Below are 18,454 nucleotides of genomic sequence, written 5' to 3'. Positions count from 1 at the left end.
GAACGACGACCTGCTACACATTTCACATATGACACCCTTGGCCAGCCCTCTCTCCGGGTGCACCCATCAGTCAGTTGTGCTGAAGTGCACGAGTCTCCAAACACAACACACTACACCATGCCATCATATCCCCTGTTACCTTACTTCCCCCTAGTGCCATATCAAATTCCGACATCTCACTGGGCACACCCAGGCACCTTCCCTGTATATTATAACCGCCCAATCTATACATGTTAGTAAACAAGGAATGTGGGTATGTGGGAAGGGAATGTGATTTGAATTGTTTGAATAATGAGTATAATGAATACTAAAGGGTAAAAGGTTAAATGTCAGGAGCCATTTTCTTTTTGTTGGGGAGTGTGTGACGCCCACAAGTGTATGGTCACAATTATATTTTTTTTTGTGAATTGTTTTGATGTAAAAGACCTGGTTTTATGGTGGTATTGCACTTTTCATTTAGAGTTATGAACAATGTAATTGCGTGGCATTGCCACAAGGGGGAGAGAGCGCTGACTGCGATAGGTCGTTGCAACGCTTCTGTGCCTCAGATGAGGAAGAGCCTGCAGACCGAACGCAACTCATGTCCCCTGTCTCTGCTTTTCTGTTAAAAATACAGGTTAGTAGTTCAAGTTTGCTCATGGCAATGTACATATAAAGGCAAGAAACCTTTTTCTGTCTTTGGTTAAAGACCGCAAATGTTGTGAGAGAGTGTGTTTTCACCAACTGAGAGTATGCTAACTATACCGCCATTTGTAATGGAAGCCGCTATTTCACTCGTAGTCCTTAAATAGGCAGCTGGTCTTATTACCCGTTTTATTTTGTGACAAATGCAGCTCTTGGACACTTCTTTTATCCTGACATTATTTGAAGTTATAGTTGATTAGAACCTACCCAGTTCTTATGTGTCAAATGTAAATAGTCTGATGTATACTGTTTGTGGATGATTGTAAACTGTTTGTGAGCAGTGATAGCATATTTTTGTTTATTGGTTACTAATGTAATATATTGTTTGAATCTGTTAAAGTATAAAGAATGCATAATGGTATATAAGCGGGTTAATTGCAGTGTTAAGGGTACTGCACAGAAATGTTTTTGATGCTGAACAGCAGTAAAATTTGGTTACAGATTTATTGTAAATAAGGACACTCATACAGTGATTATTTTGTAAGTTTATTCTTGCGAGAGTGCAAGGTAACCAAAAGAGTTTGACTTATGGACTTAATTGAATGTGTTTTTGTTGTTAAAAGAGAAATGTGTGAGTCTGAACGAAAAGAAAAGTGACTGTTTAATTCTGTTAATAAATCAGACGAGGAAGAGCCTGCAGACCGAACGCAACTCATGTCTCCTGTCTCTGCTTTTCTGTTAAAAATACAGTTTCAAAACAGGCCCATCGAAGGCCTGTAACACATGGTTCTGTTACAGTAATAAAGCAATAAACCTTTCAACCCAATTCTATTTTGTCTGCACAATCCATCATATAATATTGAATCAAATGAAAAAGCTTCTTTTTAAAACCTGTTTTATGAGTTTTAATCTTTTAACTTTATGCACATTGCATCATGCAAATATGTAATTATATGCAACAATCTTTGACTTGAAGAGATTTGTTTAACATTTAAACCTACTCTTTGCATATTCCAGCATATAAAATAAAGCAATTTTTTGTGTTTACGCTCACCCTTTCAAATAGGCAGCAAAAAATAAATAAAATCAAAGATTCAGCGGCACTGAGTCTTGTCGCTCTTAAATCTATTGTTACCTGTTTAGCAGGAGTGGGGCAGGTGGAGGTTTGTCCGGTGCTGTAGCGGTCATGTCATTAGGAGGATCCGGGCTTGCTCTGTGAATATCACATTCCTGTGCATAGCTGGACTGGCCATCGGGCATACCGGGCATTTGCCCGGTGGGCTGATGGTAATTTTGCGTTTTAAATGGGCCGATGTTTTGTTGTTGTTGTCTTTTTTTCGTAACCGTGTAAACACTGAAAGGTGGCGGATTGGACAGATGCTGGCAGACATGTAAAAATAACTCAATTGTTTGGTAGTGGCTATAGTGGAGCTTTCACAGTAAAATTAGCAAGTGGTGGAGGCCAGCAGGTGGATGGGGGAAAGGGGAGGTGGAGAGACCCAAGGCGGCTGCCGGTCCGACTGTCAGGTGAAATGAGCTTCAGGTAAGAAGTTATGACCTGCAATCTATCTGGGTCAGATATAAACCAAGTTTAGGTGTAGTTTATTTTTGTTGTGCTGACTTTTTACAGTTACAATAACTCGTACTGCGTTCTAGCTAGCATGACGGAGTTTCTATACAGTTGGGTCGGTGCTATGATGTTACTGGTGAACTTTATTTTATTCATATGGTTAGTTAGTAGAGTTGCCCACCATACCGTAAAAAACGGAATCCTCTGGTATTCAGAGTTAATATTACACATTTCGTATTGAGCTGAAAATAAACGCGATTTGTCCCATACTTCAGCTACAATAAAAAAAAAGACAAAAAGCTGGAGTTATTCTGTCTTTACGCTGCAGCTGCCTCTTCTTCTCTCATTCTCCCCCCTCCCTCTCCTGCTGCTACTTCAATCATGAAACTGATCAATGATCAGCTGATCGGCGTTTCTGCCGCAAGTCCCATCTCTCTTGCTTGTTTATCTCCCGCTTTGCGCCAGAAAGAGGAAACTAGCGGAGGTCGCGTTAAACAGCAGAAGCGCCTTTAAACTTGATAAGATGTTGTTAGAATTTATTTAATATTAATTTCTAGTATCAGCTGATGTTTGCTGGAGCCACAGCTGTGAAAGCTGCTGGTCATGATATCGGTTTGGTTATCTGGTGAGAGGGAAACATGAAGATGAAACCAGGAGATGTCCTTACTGAATCATCAGAGCTGAACAGGTGATGGAGAAACAGGTTTACCTTTTAGGTGACATGAATGGGTTGAAGGAAAGCTATGAACTGTTTCTGAGAGACAACTTACACCAGGATCCTTTTCTAAGTAGCTGACAGCTGGTAACTGTGCAGGGGCGGGTCTAGCAAAGTTTTGCCAGGGGGCCAGGTAGGGCAGTAACAGGGAAAGGGGGGCACAAAGAAATACTTTTCTTTCTTATTCTCATTTAAAATTTCTAGCTTTTAACAAATAATTATCTGAATCTTACAACCAAAGTTTTTATCTGATGTCAAATGTATAGAAATCCATTATTGTACATAGTAAGTTTTTTTCAGGGTCCCATCATAATTTCTTCAGAAGTAAGTACTGTACATGATGCCAGTATTTTCCCACATTTTCTAGATACTGTACTAGTACTTTGTGTAAAATGCCATCAAAAAGTCAGTTAAGTTTTATTCTTCCTCACCTGTCTTTCTGTCTCCTTTCATTTTTAAAAGGTTGCCATGTTAGAAAAAATATTTTGCCCTGCCATGCTGTTTATTGATGTGGTAAATAAATAGTTCATGAAAATATCACTAAATCTGTCATTTATTATTTTTAATATTCAGTAATGGTCATGTCTCACCTCTAGTCTTCTCTGTCTTAATTTCAGGTTTCCACCATGTGTTGTAGATAGTTCAGGAAGTTAACTCAACCAAGCAGTCTTTGGGTTTCGGCTAAGTACTGTTTAGAATACCAGAATAGGGAGGATGGTGTAGGTTTAAGTTTATTAGATTGATACATATGTACCAACAAGACATTGTACATCACTGTCACAATGACATTTGTTTTCATTCAAAGGCTTTATGGTTTTTCCTATAATACCTGGTGGGCCGGTCTCTAGTCAAAATGCCCGGGCTGATTTTTTGTCCCAGTCCAGCCCTGTTCCTGTGGCAGCGTGCTAGGTGCTTGCTCAGATCAGAAGTATAATTTTATGCTGTAGAAAGATGTTTTCTTGCCAAGCAGTGTGCAGTGAATGCTTATGTTTTTGTCACTTTTTATGGAATCAAACTCAAAGTAATGTTAGTACTTCAAAGCTTTAAATGCTGCATGGTCTTACGCTCTCCCATACTCCAAATTATCCATTGGTGATCTACACACATCTGTTTCTACCACGAACATCGCATGCGCTTACATCATTGTCAAGAGACACTCTCACAAACAATATCACTGTTTAGTATCGCAGTAACGCATCGAGCTTACATGAAAGTAACAGTAATCTAATTACTTTTTTGCAACAGTAATCCCTTACTTTACTCATTACTTGAAAAAGTAATTCGATTACAGTAATGTTATGCTATTTTAAAAAACATTTTTTTTAGCAGTTAAAGCTACATCAGCTCATCTGTTGGATTGGACCACATGTGCGAGCCTTTGTTCCCCATGTGCATCCGTGAGTGCGGCCACCCATTACCCTGTTGCTGGTTAACCACTGTTTCTCCCTTGGACCACTTTTGATAAATACTGGCAACTGAAGACTGGGAACACCCCACAAGATCTGAAGTTTTGGAGATGACCCAGTCATCTAGCAATCTACTGTTCAGAGTTCTGTCAAACTTCATTTTTTTATCATCACTCCGGCGCAGTAATTTTCTTCTTTCTGTGAGCCAACCAGCTTCTGTTCATTGTGCTCTTCTGTCATTCTGCCTTTTAGATTCACATTTGCGCAGCATGCCTCTTCCACATCTTCACCTCGTCCTTGTTAGATGGAGATCATCTTCCAAATTTCCACCTGCTTCATCTCTGCCACCACTGAAATCTTGACTCCAGCAGGTTCATAACATTGTTCAAATCCAATCTGATAATGAAGGATAGATTAGTAACAATCTGTATTTCAACAAATCATGTTCATTTCCTTCAAATTATCTCTTTATACAGAGGAGATGTTCACTCTGCTGCAGGACAGATAAAATGAAGAAATTTCTTTTCTCCACCTGTTTTATAGACACACACATGCACACAGGCAGGAACAGGTACAAACACTTTTTAACCCTCTTTAATTAAACAAAAGATGCTGCTGGCAGTCAAATTTAAACAGTATGAGTTAGAGTGAAGGCTTGTTTGGTTTCTCCAGTTGAACACACCTGAAAATGTAACCTGAACCAGGAAATACCTTCAAACTGAACAAGCCTGTAAAACCAAATGACTCTTGTTAGTGCTTCAGTTGAACTCCAACATGGTAAACATGGTGGTGAAGCTAATGATCCTGTTCCTCCTTTGTCACCCTGCATCTGCAGGTAAGATCATGATCCACAATCAAAAAATATCAAATTTACTTGGCAATACTATTCTTAGTAAAATTCAGCTAAAATGTGTCAGCAGACAGGTAAATCTAACTGTTCAAGTTAAAAAGATTTAAAACTGATTTGCAACAGATATGACAAATACATGCAGTGCTCTAATAAAAGAATTATTTGACTGTTGGTCAAAAAGATATTAATGCTCTGACATGTATATAATTATAAAAGATTAAAGGTTGCTGGTTCAGTTCCAGCTGGAGAAATGCCAGGGCATCTGGTGTGAAACTCTGCCAAATCAGATACCGCTACCTGCTGTGGTGATTTTTAAGTAATAAATAATAATAAGAAATTGTGGACAAAGGAGATTTGACCTCTTCTCAAGGATTCACAAGAGTCACAGTTTCTATAGGAGATTCAAGTAAGGTCTCCTGAGTCTCCTATATCTCCCGAAAAGCTTGATACTAATGTTTCAACACTGTGTTAACAGTGTCTACAGCGTAGACCTTTCGAAACACTACTCTGAAGTGTGGTTTGGAACACACAGGTCACATAACCAGAATATCCAAGGTTTTGGTGTGATTCACCACCGTTTCGACAGGTGGGGTGCCTGCTGCTTCTAGGTATTGTGAGGATTCCCCTTTTTTATGACCAAGAGTCATTTGTAATTACTGAATTATTGCTTTTGATACTACAGCTTCTATTTATTACACACATATGTGTAAAAGAAAATAATACCCTCTCTCTTATTATTTTTTTTTTTTTTTGCTGTCGGTTGTGAAGACCAATATATACTATCATATAACTTAAACCCTGGTATCCAAAGTGTAATTAAATATATATTGTCTTATTGGAAAGATTACTGGGATAGAGATCAGTTAAAGCGAGAAACATTGATACTGCTGGGTGAGCTCCATTAACACATGTTGGCATGAGTCCCACTGTCATTTCCTGTGTGAATAACTTGTAAACAAGATCCAGGTTCAACATAACCAAAATTCCAGAATCAAACTCACTAAAACAAATGTTACAGAGCAGTATAAAGTTAAGGAGAATGTATTCATTATTCAAAATACTGCATTTGAACTAACAAATTTATTGTTTTATATTTGGTATGTTTTTTAACTCCAAGAAAATCAGCAATCCTTGAATATGACTTTAGTGGACGTCGGGAGATTTTTTTTTAAAAGATTTCAAATTAGGGATTGAAGGTGAGAAGAATCGTTTATCATGAATTGGAGGTGTATAGAAATATTGAAATAAGGGGGGCATTCTAAAGTTTCCCCTCCACAATACCTATCTGGCCTTGGGATTCAGAGAAAGCTTGTGAACAAACAAAAGGAATATTCTTGCTTACTAAGAATATTGTTAGGGTGCCTGGGTCGTCGACCCAGTGTTTTGTGTTTCTGTTTTTTTGTTTTTGTTGATTTCATTAAATTCTAGCTTTCTTTATCTAATGGGTTATAGGATTGTTCTAAGTTTAGGTTCTTTGTGTGGTTTATGTTAGAGTTTTAATCTTCTGCTTTCTGTCTCTGTGTTCCATGGTTGTTCTGTCTCCCCTGTCAGCTGTATCCCATTGTCTAGTCCACTTCTCTGTGTTATGTTTCCTGTTTTACTTTGAAAGTCTGTGTCTCACTCCACTGTATCTGGTTTTGCTTCCCTTGCCTCGTTAGCCCTGATTTGTCCCAGCTGTGTTTCCCTCCTGTCTCCAATTCCCTGATTGATCCCTCTAGGGGTGTCCAAATTCATGGGCTGCATCCTCCTGAGGACCCGGCCTTCGCGGTCTACGTGGACCGGGTCCTCAGAAGATCGGGTAGGCCGGAAGTAAACGGCTGTGAAATTGGACGGTCTAGCCTTCAGATTTGCGTCACCGCTGTCTCAGTGGAGTTTAATAAATAATAAATAATATATATTATATGATTTTGTGACCCAGAAACAGTAATATTATTATTGTTATTATTATTATCAATAATAATAATAATAATACCAACAGGACTCAGAAAGTTCGGGTGAACAACTCTCTTTCTTCTCTCCGTTCCACCTCCACTGGCTCCTCCCAGGGCTGTGTGCTCTCCCCCCTGCTCTTCATCCTCTACACTGATGACTGCAGATCCACACAGCCCAAATGTCACCTGGTTAAATATGCTGACGACACAGTTCTCCTGTCACTGCTGTCAGGCCTCTCACAACACCACGGGTCCACTCTTCAGGAGTTTGTAGAGTGGTGTGATAGCTCCAAACTTGAATTGAATGTGAGCAAAACCAAAGAGATGGTGGTGGCCTTCTCCAGTAGGCAGAGGGATCTGGCTACTTCAGTCACCACCATCCACGGGAAGCCAGTGGAGGTAGTTGAGTACCTGGGAACCATCTTTGACAACCTCCTGAAATTCTCTGCCAACACAGAGGAGATTCTCAGGAGGTGCCACCAACCGCCTTAGGAAACTCAGCTCCTTTGGAGTCAGCACACCCATTATGATGACTTTCTACTATGCCTTCCAGGAAAGCATCATGACCTTCTCCATCACCTGCTGGTTCCACTCCCTCAGCCTTCAGAATAAGAACAGACTGCAGCACACTGCATCAGTGTGCTCTAAGATCATTGGCCTGCCTGTCAGAACTCTGGCACAGGTTTTCATCCAACAGGCCCTTAGACAGGCAGCCAAAATCATCAACGACCCCTCTCACATTCTTCACCCCACATTTCAATGGCTCCCCTCTGGGCGACGCCTCCGCTGCATTTCCTGCAGGACTGAGAGGAGGAGAGCCACCTTTGTCCCCAAAGCCACCCTGCTTTTTAACTCCAGCCGACAAGACCATTTCCCACACTCATAAACATAAACTACTCTACACTCTTTTTATACTGTCGACACTTTACTCACTTTTACTCACTTACAGTTATTTACTCACCTTTCAGTCACTTTAATTTTAAAACTGTGTAATTTTAAAACTGTGTATACTGTATATTCTGTGTATTTATTATCTCACTCTTATTGCCTGATCTTATTGTCCTTATCTTCAACATTATGCTTCTCAGTTGTATGTTAATTGCCCCTTGGGGATAAATAAAGTCTTTCTGATTCTGATTCGGATAAGAATAATATTAAAAACTTAGAAGCGACCACTATTGTTGAAAACTGGAACTGGCTGGGCCGCACTATGAATTCTGGGATATGGTGGGCATGGCAACAAAGGATACACCTGACCCATCCTTCAAATTCGGGGAAAAGGAGGACGCATTTGTCGGCTGCATTTGGAGGAGTCTACGAATTTGACAGCCTTCGGCGTGTTGCTGTGACGTAATTGGTCTACAAATGCGGCCTCAGGAGGATGCAGTCCATGAATTTGGACACCCCCCAGGGCTCTAGACTAACTTTTTGCCACGGTTGCACTGGTGCGCCTAACTTTTTGTCTTAGGCGCACCAGCACAAAAGTTAGGCGCACCCAAATTTTACAACCACATCGCTTAACGCTGCAGTTACATGTGCACTTTTTTGGGGGAAAATTGATGTCCATTCAGACAATATTGATTTGTAAATGATTAACTAACAATCTTGTGCTTGTGCTTAAAGTGCTTTGGCACTCTTTGGCAATATTGTAGACAATATTAAACTTAATCATCACATCGGCCTCCTCTGACGACCTGTTTGCTGCTGCCTGCCGCTGAAAGGCAGTGGGGAGAGGGGACACTTGGGCAGTGCATTTATCACGACATATAACGTGTTTTCTGGATACACTGTGCTTTTTCAGGGTTCAAAAACTGATGGCTCTGTGTCAGAGCACTGGCTATGAATTTCAGATGGATCAGGCCTTAGCTTACCAAAAAAGTTATCAATAGTTCTTTTCATCTTTTCTCATTACCCACAGCTACACCCACTTCTGTCAGGCCTAGGCTGCTCACTAGGGTTGGGTATCAACACTGATTTCTATAATCCATTTGATTCCGATTCACAAGGTCCCGATTCGATTCAATTTTGCCTCAGACAGTCAGAAATATTATAATTCTGATCATTTATCAGCACTGACACTTGTGAGACTTCATCAGAGGTGTAAGCATCACAGCAGATGCCTTTGTGTCAAAGTAACTGAGAATAAAACACAAAAAAACACTGGCTTTTTATAGCAGATAACCTTAAAAATATTCTGCAATTTTGCATAATTTTAAAAAGTTTAAATTTCCCTCCTACTTTTGCTGTTTTGCAGCAAAAGTAAGGGGGGAAAAAACCTGCCCACAACAAACATTGCATGTTTAGATTTGAATCAGAATTAGAGGTGATATACTTTATTTGTAAATGACAATGATCTTGATTTTCTTGGGTTTTTTAAGTTGTTGCAAAACTCTACTGGTTTTGACAGCACCATTCTCTCCCTCAATGTTTTATGTAATAAACTGAACTAAACGTTTTTTGTTTGTTTGGTGTAATTATTATGTATTTCCAATTACACGTAAGTAAGACTGCTGCTACAGCATGGAGAGAAAGAAAAGGCACGTAGAAAGAAAATAACAAAACCATACAACTTCCTTATCCTACCACTGAAAGGAACAAAACATACCCACGCCTGATGCCAGCCTAACACGACAAACTGGTTTCAAATGAATTTGCATATGAATATACTTCACTTAATATTTCATTCATTTCATGTAATTCTACTGTATTTATTTTAGCACAATACCTTTTAATCTGGTTACATAGGAATACTTTCTTTCTTTGCAAAGCTAGATCGTGTGCACACAAAATCTAGACATTTTCACTACTCAAGCAACATTTCTCATTTACCATATTGATTATTGTCTTTGATTTAAAAAAAGATGGTTTACTTTTAGCAAAAGCACAAAACCTCTGTTTTAGCACTTTATGAATCACATAAATGACTGAATGTTAAGCATTTATACCCTTTCTCATATGTAATGAGAAGTAAGGTGAAGCTGGGGAGACTTCAGTCTCTCTATCCCACCTTTCTTGACAATTTCCTTGGTTACACCTTCCCACCGAAATGCATTACATACAAATTAGTACTCACTATCACAATTACTCCACCTTGGAAAAAGAACAGCTCAAAGAAATGATTTAAAGCTCATAATCATGCCATTCATACCCATTATTATAGGCTCAAATAATCCTGTTCACAAACATTTATGACTGTTCTATTTTGCTGGTGCTTGGGCCACACATTTTTACCAAAATAAGATCAAGATTCTCTATCGTCAGGTTTCATTGTTAATTAGGTGCCCTCAGCCCTGCTGACTTATGATGTAGTAAAAGTAACACTTCTGTTACTTTTACTACATCATAAGTCATATCACTTATGATGCATATATAATGAGTCATATTTCTGATCATGTCTGCATGTTTTAATGAGTTATTACTAACATCGTAAACATTTGTCCTACAGTGATCAATCTTCTGAATTATTTTGTCACTGGATCCTCTGGTGACCCAAACATCTCAGAATTTATGTATGTTGGAGTGGTTGATGGAACAGAAGTGTATTATTGTGACGGCAGCAAGAAGATATTGGAACCAAGACAGGACTGGGTGAAAAAATTATTTGATGACAAACCTGACATCTTGGAGTGGTTCACCCAAGAGTGTTTTGAGTTCCAGACAAACTTTTACAGAAGTTTGATTTCTGATTTGAACCAACATTTAAACCAAAGCGGAGGTACAGTATTTTCTTTGATTCTGACATTTCATCATGGATATATCTAAACAAAACTGATTAATGTAAAATTAATTAAAATAATTAATGAATTAAACATTTTCAGTGTATTTTATTTAAACTTATTGTTACTAACTTGGTTTTTAAGATGGACAGTGATTTTAAATTGGACACCCAAATTAGGGCTATTGTCCAGTTTTCAGCACTTTAGGCACTTGACAATGGTAAGACCCATTTTATCCAGGCCGCATTTTAAAACAGTAATCCATGTTTTTTTTTTCATCTTGTTTGGATTACTGTAATGCACTGTATTTTGGAGTTAGTCAGTGTCTTCTCTCTCGTCTACAGCTGGTTTAAAATGCCTCTACTCGACTTATTACTGGAACTTGTTATGAGAGCACATAACTCCCATCCTGGCTTCACTCCATTGGCTGCCTTTATATCTTAGAGTTCATTTTAAAATTCTTATGTTTGTTTTTAAATGCATAAATGATCTTGCCCCACCTTACCTCTCTGAGCTTCTTCATCCTTAATCACCCCCCCAGGTTTCTCAGGTCAGCTGACAAGTTGCCCCCAGGTTCAAGAGGAAGCTCAGAGGGGACAGGGCCTTCTATTGCTGCTCCTAACCTGCCCCTGCACATTAGAGAGGGCCCTTCATTGTCCATTAAAAACAAAAACAAAAAAACAACATGTCTTAAAGCCCATCTTTATTTCTTTTTTCTCTTTATAAACAAATTGCATGCTTGCTTGATATTTACAGCCTTACTTTTGTGCTTCTTAATCGAGACCAAGAATCCTGATGTAAAATGTTGGGTCTGCGTATAGTTAGTTCATAGTTTCCAGGTACTCAATGAGTGGCCTCCAAATCTGATCGAAGTCCTCCAGTTTGTCGTTTATAATGTAGCGGATCCTTTCCAGATGAAGAGTATCTGTCGGTACTGAAATCCGGGCTTTCAAGGAGGGCACTTCTTTTCCCTTCCATAGCAGGAGAATCAGTCTCTTTGCACACATTAGGCCATAGGACAGGAGGGAAATCTGTGTGCTCTTAAGTTTTTTAGATTGTTCCGACAGTCCAATAAAAATCAAAATGGGGTCAGGGTCTAACTGCACATTAAAAAGTTTGAAAAAACAAAACAAAAAACTGAAGCCCCAAAACTTTGTAATTTAGTACACATTACAAAACTGTGAAGCAGATCAGCTTCTGCACATTAACATTTATCACAGATGGATGACGTTTCAGGAAATATCCGATGTAATCTCGTCTTCGAGTAGTGCAATCTGTGCAAAATTTTAAACTGAATTAACCTATGTCGGGCGTTGATAGAGCAGGAATTAACATAACGTAGCCCTAGTCCAGATATCATTATGAATTTCTGACCCTAATTCCTTTTCCCAAGCTGATTTTATTTTACCTGTATCCTTCTGCCGGAGTGACTGTAATATCTCATATATAAAAGCGACAGCATGCTTTTCTGTTATACAATCCACCAGGCATTAATCAAGCTTACCTGGGGTTGCAGACTCAAATTGTTGTAATTGGGACCTTACATAGCTCCTTATTTGAAGGTATCTAAAAAAAATCACAGGCTAATAAGTTGTTCTTCTCCTTAAGCTGTTGAAATGAAGCAAAAGAGCCCTGAAAATACTGGTGTCCCACATTTCGCAACCCCATTTCCTTCCAGCGATCAAATGTACGGAAGCGTAGAGCTGCCACCCAGGCAAAAGAAAAATAGAAGTATATCACGTTATAACGTGAAAAGTTTATTGTTCTAACAAGATACTTTTCATGTTTGTACAATATGCTTTTCACGTTTGAACAACATAATATCACGTTATTACAATATACATAATTATCACGTGTATATATTATATATATACTGTAAAGACGTTTGTCTGGGATTCTCAGTCCATTTTTTGTATTTGAACCTCCAACTGTATGCGTTCCATGTTATTACGTTTTTTCTCAGACGACTGAAAAGAAATTACACAGCCTCTCACATATGCTTTAAACGTCTCCCACAATAAAAGAGGTGATAGGTCGTCTTTGTCATTCATCTCAAAAAACAACTTGATCTGTTCTTCCAAATAATTGCAGAATGTTTTCCTCGTAAGAAGTTGAGGGTCTAATCGCCAGTGTTTATAATTACCACCTGATTCCAATAAATTTAGTGAAATAGACACTGGCTATGATCTGATATAAGGATATTATGATATTTACTACTCTGGACTCCATGTAACAGTTTACTATCTAATAGAAAGTAATCTATACGGGAGTATGTATAATGAACCCCAGAGTGAAAGGAATATTCCCTTCGAGTTGCTTTCAAGGTTCTCCAAACATCCACAAGACCTAAATTATCAATAAACAATTTCAGAAACCTAGAAGCATTTGATGGCGCAATTCTCTGAGCTGACGACCTGTCCAGATAGGTATCTAAAACTAAATTAAACTCTCCCCCAAGTATCAAATTTGGAGTAGAAATATCTCAAGCTAAACGTTTTTCTAAAGAACTCCAGGTCATCCCTGTTCGGGCCATAGACATTCAGCAATGTGATTGGTATAGACTGAATTTCTCCTACCACCATGATATATCTCCCCTCTTTATCTGCCAGGGTAGATTTATGTATGAATGGCACATTTTTATGAATAATTATTGCTGTCCCCCTGGCCTTTGCGGAAAACCTTGAGTGATAAATCTGCCATATCCACTTAGCTCTAATCCTGCAATGTGCATCATTTTTAAGATGTGTCTCCTGTAAGAAAATAACATCTGATCTCAATGATTTTAGGTATGCCAACATGTTACAACGTTTTATCGGTTCACTGATGCCATTCACATTCCAAGAGCAAAAAGTTACAAACCCTCTCCTGTTCACCCCATTATTTCCATCACCGTCTATTCAGGCCATACTGTTAGTGATTTATGTGTATTGTCCTGTATTGACTAGAACGTATTCTACAGATAGCACCTTCCCACCCAACAACCCCACCCATGAAAATACAAAGTAAACACAGCAGGAATATAACAAACAAACAAACAAACAAACAAACAAACAAACACACACACACACACACACACACACACACACACACACACACACACACACACACACACACACACACACACCTAGGTGATCGCAGGGAGAGGAACCTGCCATCCTCCCAACAAGACCATGCGTACTTCCAACCATCCTCTATCACAACCTCTGACATAACAAGTGCCCTGTGTAGCTCCATAAAAACATTAAGCATAGACTAGGTATCACAAAAAAAGGATCAGAAGGTGCATTATCGTCACTATTAAACAAAACAATACAGCTGTTCAAAAACAAGTTAAAGGGTGTCTAACTACCAGCCCTTAAGGTCCAATAGAGATATCAATAAAGGTTGACAGATAATCTAACATGACTCATGAGCACAATGCAGACTTTTGAGAACAGAAATGCATCACAATGTACAATTAACACGATAATTACAATCTTTGTTTTTCTTTCTCTTTCCAGGTGTTCACATTTTGCAGTGTATGATTGGTAATGAATGGAATAAAAACTCTGGTGAGGTGACAAGCTTTTTACACTTAGGTTATGACAGAGAAGGCATCTTTGAATTTGATCTAAATACAAAGACATGGATCCCACTGAAACCAGAGCTTTACAGTGCAAAACAGATGATGGGTGGTGACAGAATTACATACATGGAAACCCTCCTCCGTGACGTAATGCCAAACACGATGAGGTTATTGTTGGACTATGGGAGCAGCGCCTTGAATAAAACAGGTAGAAGCCTCGTTGAGCTTGAAGCCAGTTTTTCCATTTCACAAAGTGATTCTTTATATAGGCAAATCCCTTTGGTAACTATCATCAGACCAGAGGTTTATCCACTATGTGCTTATGCAAACAATCAGAAAAAAGCTGTCAGCCTCTCAGCATGACAAGCTCCAGTCTAACACAGACATACCCTCAAAACACATGGTCCACACAGGTCCCAGTAGGATCATGCTGAAGCAGAGTTAATCCTGATTCCAGCAAACTGCCAACTGTGGCCAGAAGATTGCAGTAATGCAAACAGACATGGGAGAAGCTTTTAGGACAGAAGTTGTGTGAGATGAAAGGACAGGGATGACTTTTACTTTGCCTTCAAATGATATCCATTTTTGGACTTTAGTAGGCCTTGGTTGCCTTGCTTGCACTGATGAAATGCCACTGGTTTATTCTGATGATTTTGGTCATTTTCCCATTTTAACCTGTTGGTGAGTTTGGCTGCTGTAGATGTTAAAACTGATGGTTGAAAAACATTTACACAAACAGACTATGATATAAGTATACCATAATACAGCTGCTGAAAAGCTCTAATGGCCTGGCTCTAATGACTCAATAATTCAAAAATTTGATTAGCATGTTGATTTTCTTTGTTTTTTTCCCCATTTTTTCTTGAGTTCCAGCCAGACATATTGTCTGTTGCTACGGTGTTGTTTTTTCATATAATATGTACACTAAACATGCTTCTCTCATAAAATATATTTTCTTAATATCTCCTTCTTAAATTTCTTCATCTTTGTTTTTTGTTCCTGTCTTTCCCAATTTTTCCTCTTATATTTACTTCCATCCATTCTCACGCCATCTCTTTCCAACCTTCCCTCTCTCCAGTTCTTCCCTCAGTGTCTCTCCTCCAAAAGACTCCCTCCTCTCCAGTCAGCTGCCACGCTACAGGTTTCTATCCTGACAAAGTCATGATGTTCTGGAAAAAAGATGGCGTGGAGATTCATGAGGGTGTGGATCTTGGAGAGATCCTCCCCAACAATGATGGGACCTTCCAGATGAGTGCTGATCTGAATGTTTCATCAGTCAGACCTGAAGACTGGAGCAGATACGACTGTGTGTTTCAACTCTCTGGTGTTGAGAACATCATCCAACTGGATAAAACAGTAACCAGAACCAACCAGGCAGAGAGAACTGGTAATGATTAAGTTGGGAGAAACTAATTTAATTTATTTTGTCTGCAGATACTGTGGTTTGATATTTGAATTTTTTGTCCTGTTTTTGTTTGGACTCTGATGTCAATTAGTTATTACCAGAACAAAAACTAATGGAGATCATAAAAGAGAATAAAAAAAACCTAAAATTTTAATTTGATTTAATTTTCAGTGATTGTATCTCATAAATGTGTTTTCTGGTTCCACAAATACAAGCTGTGACTATTGTTAATGTTAACAAACTACTTTTTAAATTTCACTGTTAGACCATGTAATCCTGACAGTGATTTTTGAACTTCCATATTTCAAATTAATCAAAGTGTCTTTAATCCATAAAATCTTTAGTTATTAATTTTTTGGCCTGATATTTGGGGAACTGCTGCTGAATATACGCGGTGTTATTCAAATGAAAACAAGAGCTTCTCTAAAAACTTTAGAAATGTAACAATATAAATTTAGTGCATCTGCTCTGCTTAATGGAAAACCATGTTCTTTTATCTAGGTATAGTATTTCTTTCATACTACTGGGTCTATAACCCAGTGTGTGACTTAAGTTTGTGGTTAAGTTTACATTCTTTGATTTTTTGGTTTTCATGGTTTTGCTTCTCTTTATTGTTTTCTGCTTGTGCTATATTTATAGTTCCTAGTCTTTAGTTTTCTGTCTCTATGCCCTCCCTGTGCTCCATGTTCCCTCTCTGTCTCCCCCTAGTCAATCATATCTCCATGTCACAGTGTCAAGTCCAAATCCTAGTCAATATCTCATATTCCCTGTTTTATTTTGACAGTTCCAAGTCTTGTGTTCAGTGTTGTCAGTTTTTCTTCCTCCCTCTCTCATTATGTCAGATCTACTCCAGCTGTGTTTCCCTACTGTTTCCGATACCCTGGTCATACTTTGTGTATTTAAGCCCTATGTATCCCTCTGCCCGTCGTTGCGTCGTCCCATAAGTTCTGCATTTTGGTCCTATTCCTGCCTGGCATAGCACCTTTACATGGCAATTGTATGTATAGTTACATCAGACTCCTATAGAGATTATAGTTTAATCCCCTCCCCTTACCTCCCCTATGTTGTTTATAAAGTGACTAGCTGAATACTACAGGGTGGACTTCTTCTATTCTAACCTGCTTAATCTGCAAATTCTATCTTCTGTGTTTTTCAATGCGCAGATAATCCCTCTGACATGACAGCTCCAGTCATTGCAACAGTGGTGGTTCTTCTTATTTTCGTCCTCGTTGCTGCTGTTGGATTTGCTGTTTACAAAAAGAAGAAAGGTGAGCGAGGAGTTGAGTTCATCAGTCAGTGAGCAGCTGCAGTAAATGGCTCAGTTAAATGATTTCCTCAGCATAGTATATGTTAGACTTTTTTTCTTTCCTATTTAATAGAAAGTTTGATTGTAAGGAATTTAAAATCACAAAATCCGGACATGAAACAATGATTTATAAATATTTAATTTTTTTCTGTGGACATTACAGCTCCTGAGAACAACACTGAAGTCTCCGTGAGACTGAATCAAGAGACCATCACGGCACCGTCTATATAGTGTTCTTTTTTTAAATTTAACTCTTTTGTTCTTTTATATAAACTTGATTTTTTTTTTTTTTAGAAAATCTTTTTTCATCTTATTATTTTGAAAGGATGTTTTGAAAGAAGCTTCATGTTTATGATTCATTTATGTAGCCACGGGTGGTGTGAAAGTGGAGAAAAGTTATAATAACTGTAAGGGTCCGTGCCCAGTGGTGGAACTAGGAAATGGGAATGGGAGCGCCTGTGATGCCATTTGCATAACAATTTTTAAATCCTGGTAGAATTGCAACCAAATAAATAGAGCAAAAAGATTTTTGCATATAAAAGGAGAAATTGTAGTTACATATCATGCATTCAACTTGTCCCAGGTCGCCATTTCCTTCCACTAATGGCTTTGCAAAAATTGAATTACCTGAGAAGTGATGTCATTTTTGTGGGAAATGTAGTTCTTTTCCCACCAGGGCCTTTCAAAAGGTTCACCGGTGGTATTAAAAGTCATGTTTGACTTAATGCCTTTCTGTTTAGTTCCTGGGACACTTAAAACTTAAACTGTACTGTTGGAAATAGTTTATTTTGATGCATATTCTGTTTTTTTTTTAAATTTAATTTTGCAATTATTATACAAATATGCAAATTTGCAAATATCTATTTTTGTTTATTAAGCTTTATGATATAACAGTTATATTGATGTATAGCAACTTAAAATGCTACAAGAAGTGTCACTACAGCATGTAAAAATGTAAAGTTAAGCTCTGGCAGGTTGGTTCTATGGTGGGGTTAAAAGGGTTGGACCTAAACCTCACATCTCTACAATATTTGGAAGGTAGTGGTGGAAAAGATGAAATAATATATCTTGCATGTAAGCTTACACTAAACAAATCTAGCACAATTTGCAGGCAGTTCTACTATGTATTACTACTATGCTGAGAGGACAGATCCTTCAAGTACAAAATATAAAAGGCAGTGAAAAGATATTCGTTCGAAAAGTGTCAGCACCAGAATGTACATGAAAATTAAAGTCAGTATTTCTTTTCTTCACTTGTATAAACATGGAGTATTTTGGATTAATAGTACTGTTGAGTTTGTATGCTTTATATATTTTTTGGTAAGTTAATTTACAGCATTAAATCATATTTTATAAGGATGTTGTG

At 38.3% G+C, this 18,454-nt stretch overlaps 1 protein-coding gene across 1 annotated transcript; it reads left to right on the top strand.

Moving 5' to 3' along the window:
- Nucleotides 1-5,088: 5,088 nt before the first annotated feature.
- LOC100703933 (major histocompatibility complex class I-related gene protein-like) lies at nt 5,089-17,930 on the top strand. Its single transcript, XM_019350697.1, has 6 exons — nt 5,089-5,150; nt 10,542-10,811; nt 14,313-14,585; nt 15,456-15,764; nt 16,946-17,050; nt 17,252-17,930. Exons 1-6 carry the CDS (start codon nt 5,090-5,092, stop codon nt 17,317-17,319), a joined length of 1,086 nt encoding a protein of 361 aa, XP_019206242.1. The 5' UTR covers nt 5,089; the 3' UTR covers nt 17,320-17,930.
- Nucleotides 17,931-18,454: the final 524 nt, after the last annotated feature.

Source organism: Oreochromis niloticus, linkage group LG22 (genome assembly GCF_001858045.2).
Source record: "Oreochromis niloticus isolate F11D_XX linkage group LG22, O_niloticus_UMD_NMBU, whole genome shotgun sequence".
NCBI classification, from domain to species: domain Eukaryota; kingdom Metazoa; phylum Chordata; class Actinopteri; order Cichliformes; family Cichlidae; genus Oreochromis; species Oreochromis niloticus.
This window is presented reverse-complemented; position numbering and strand designations above follow the sequence as displayed.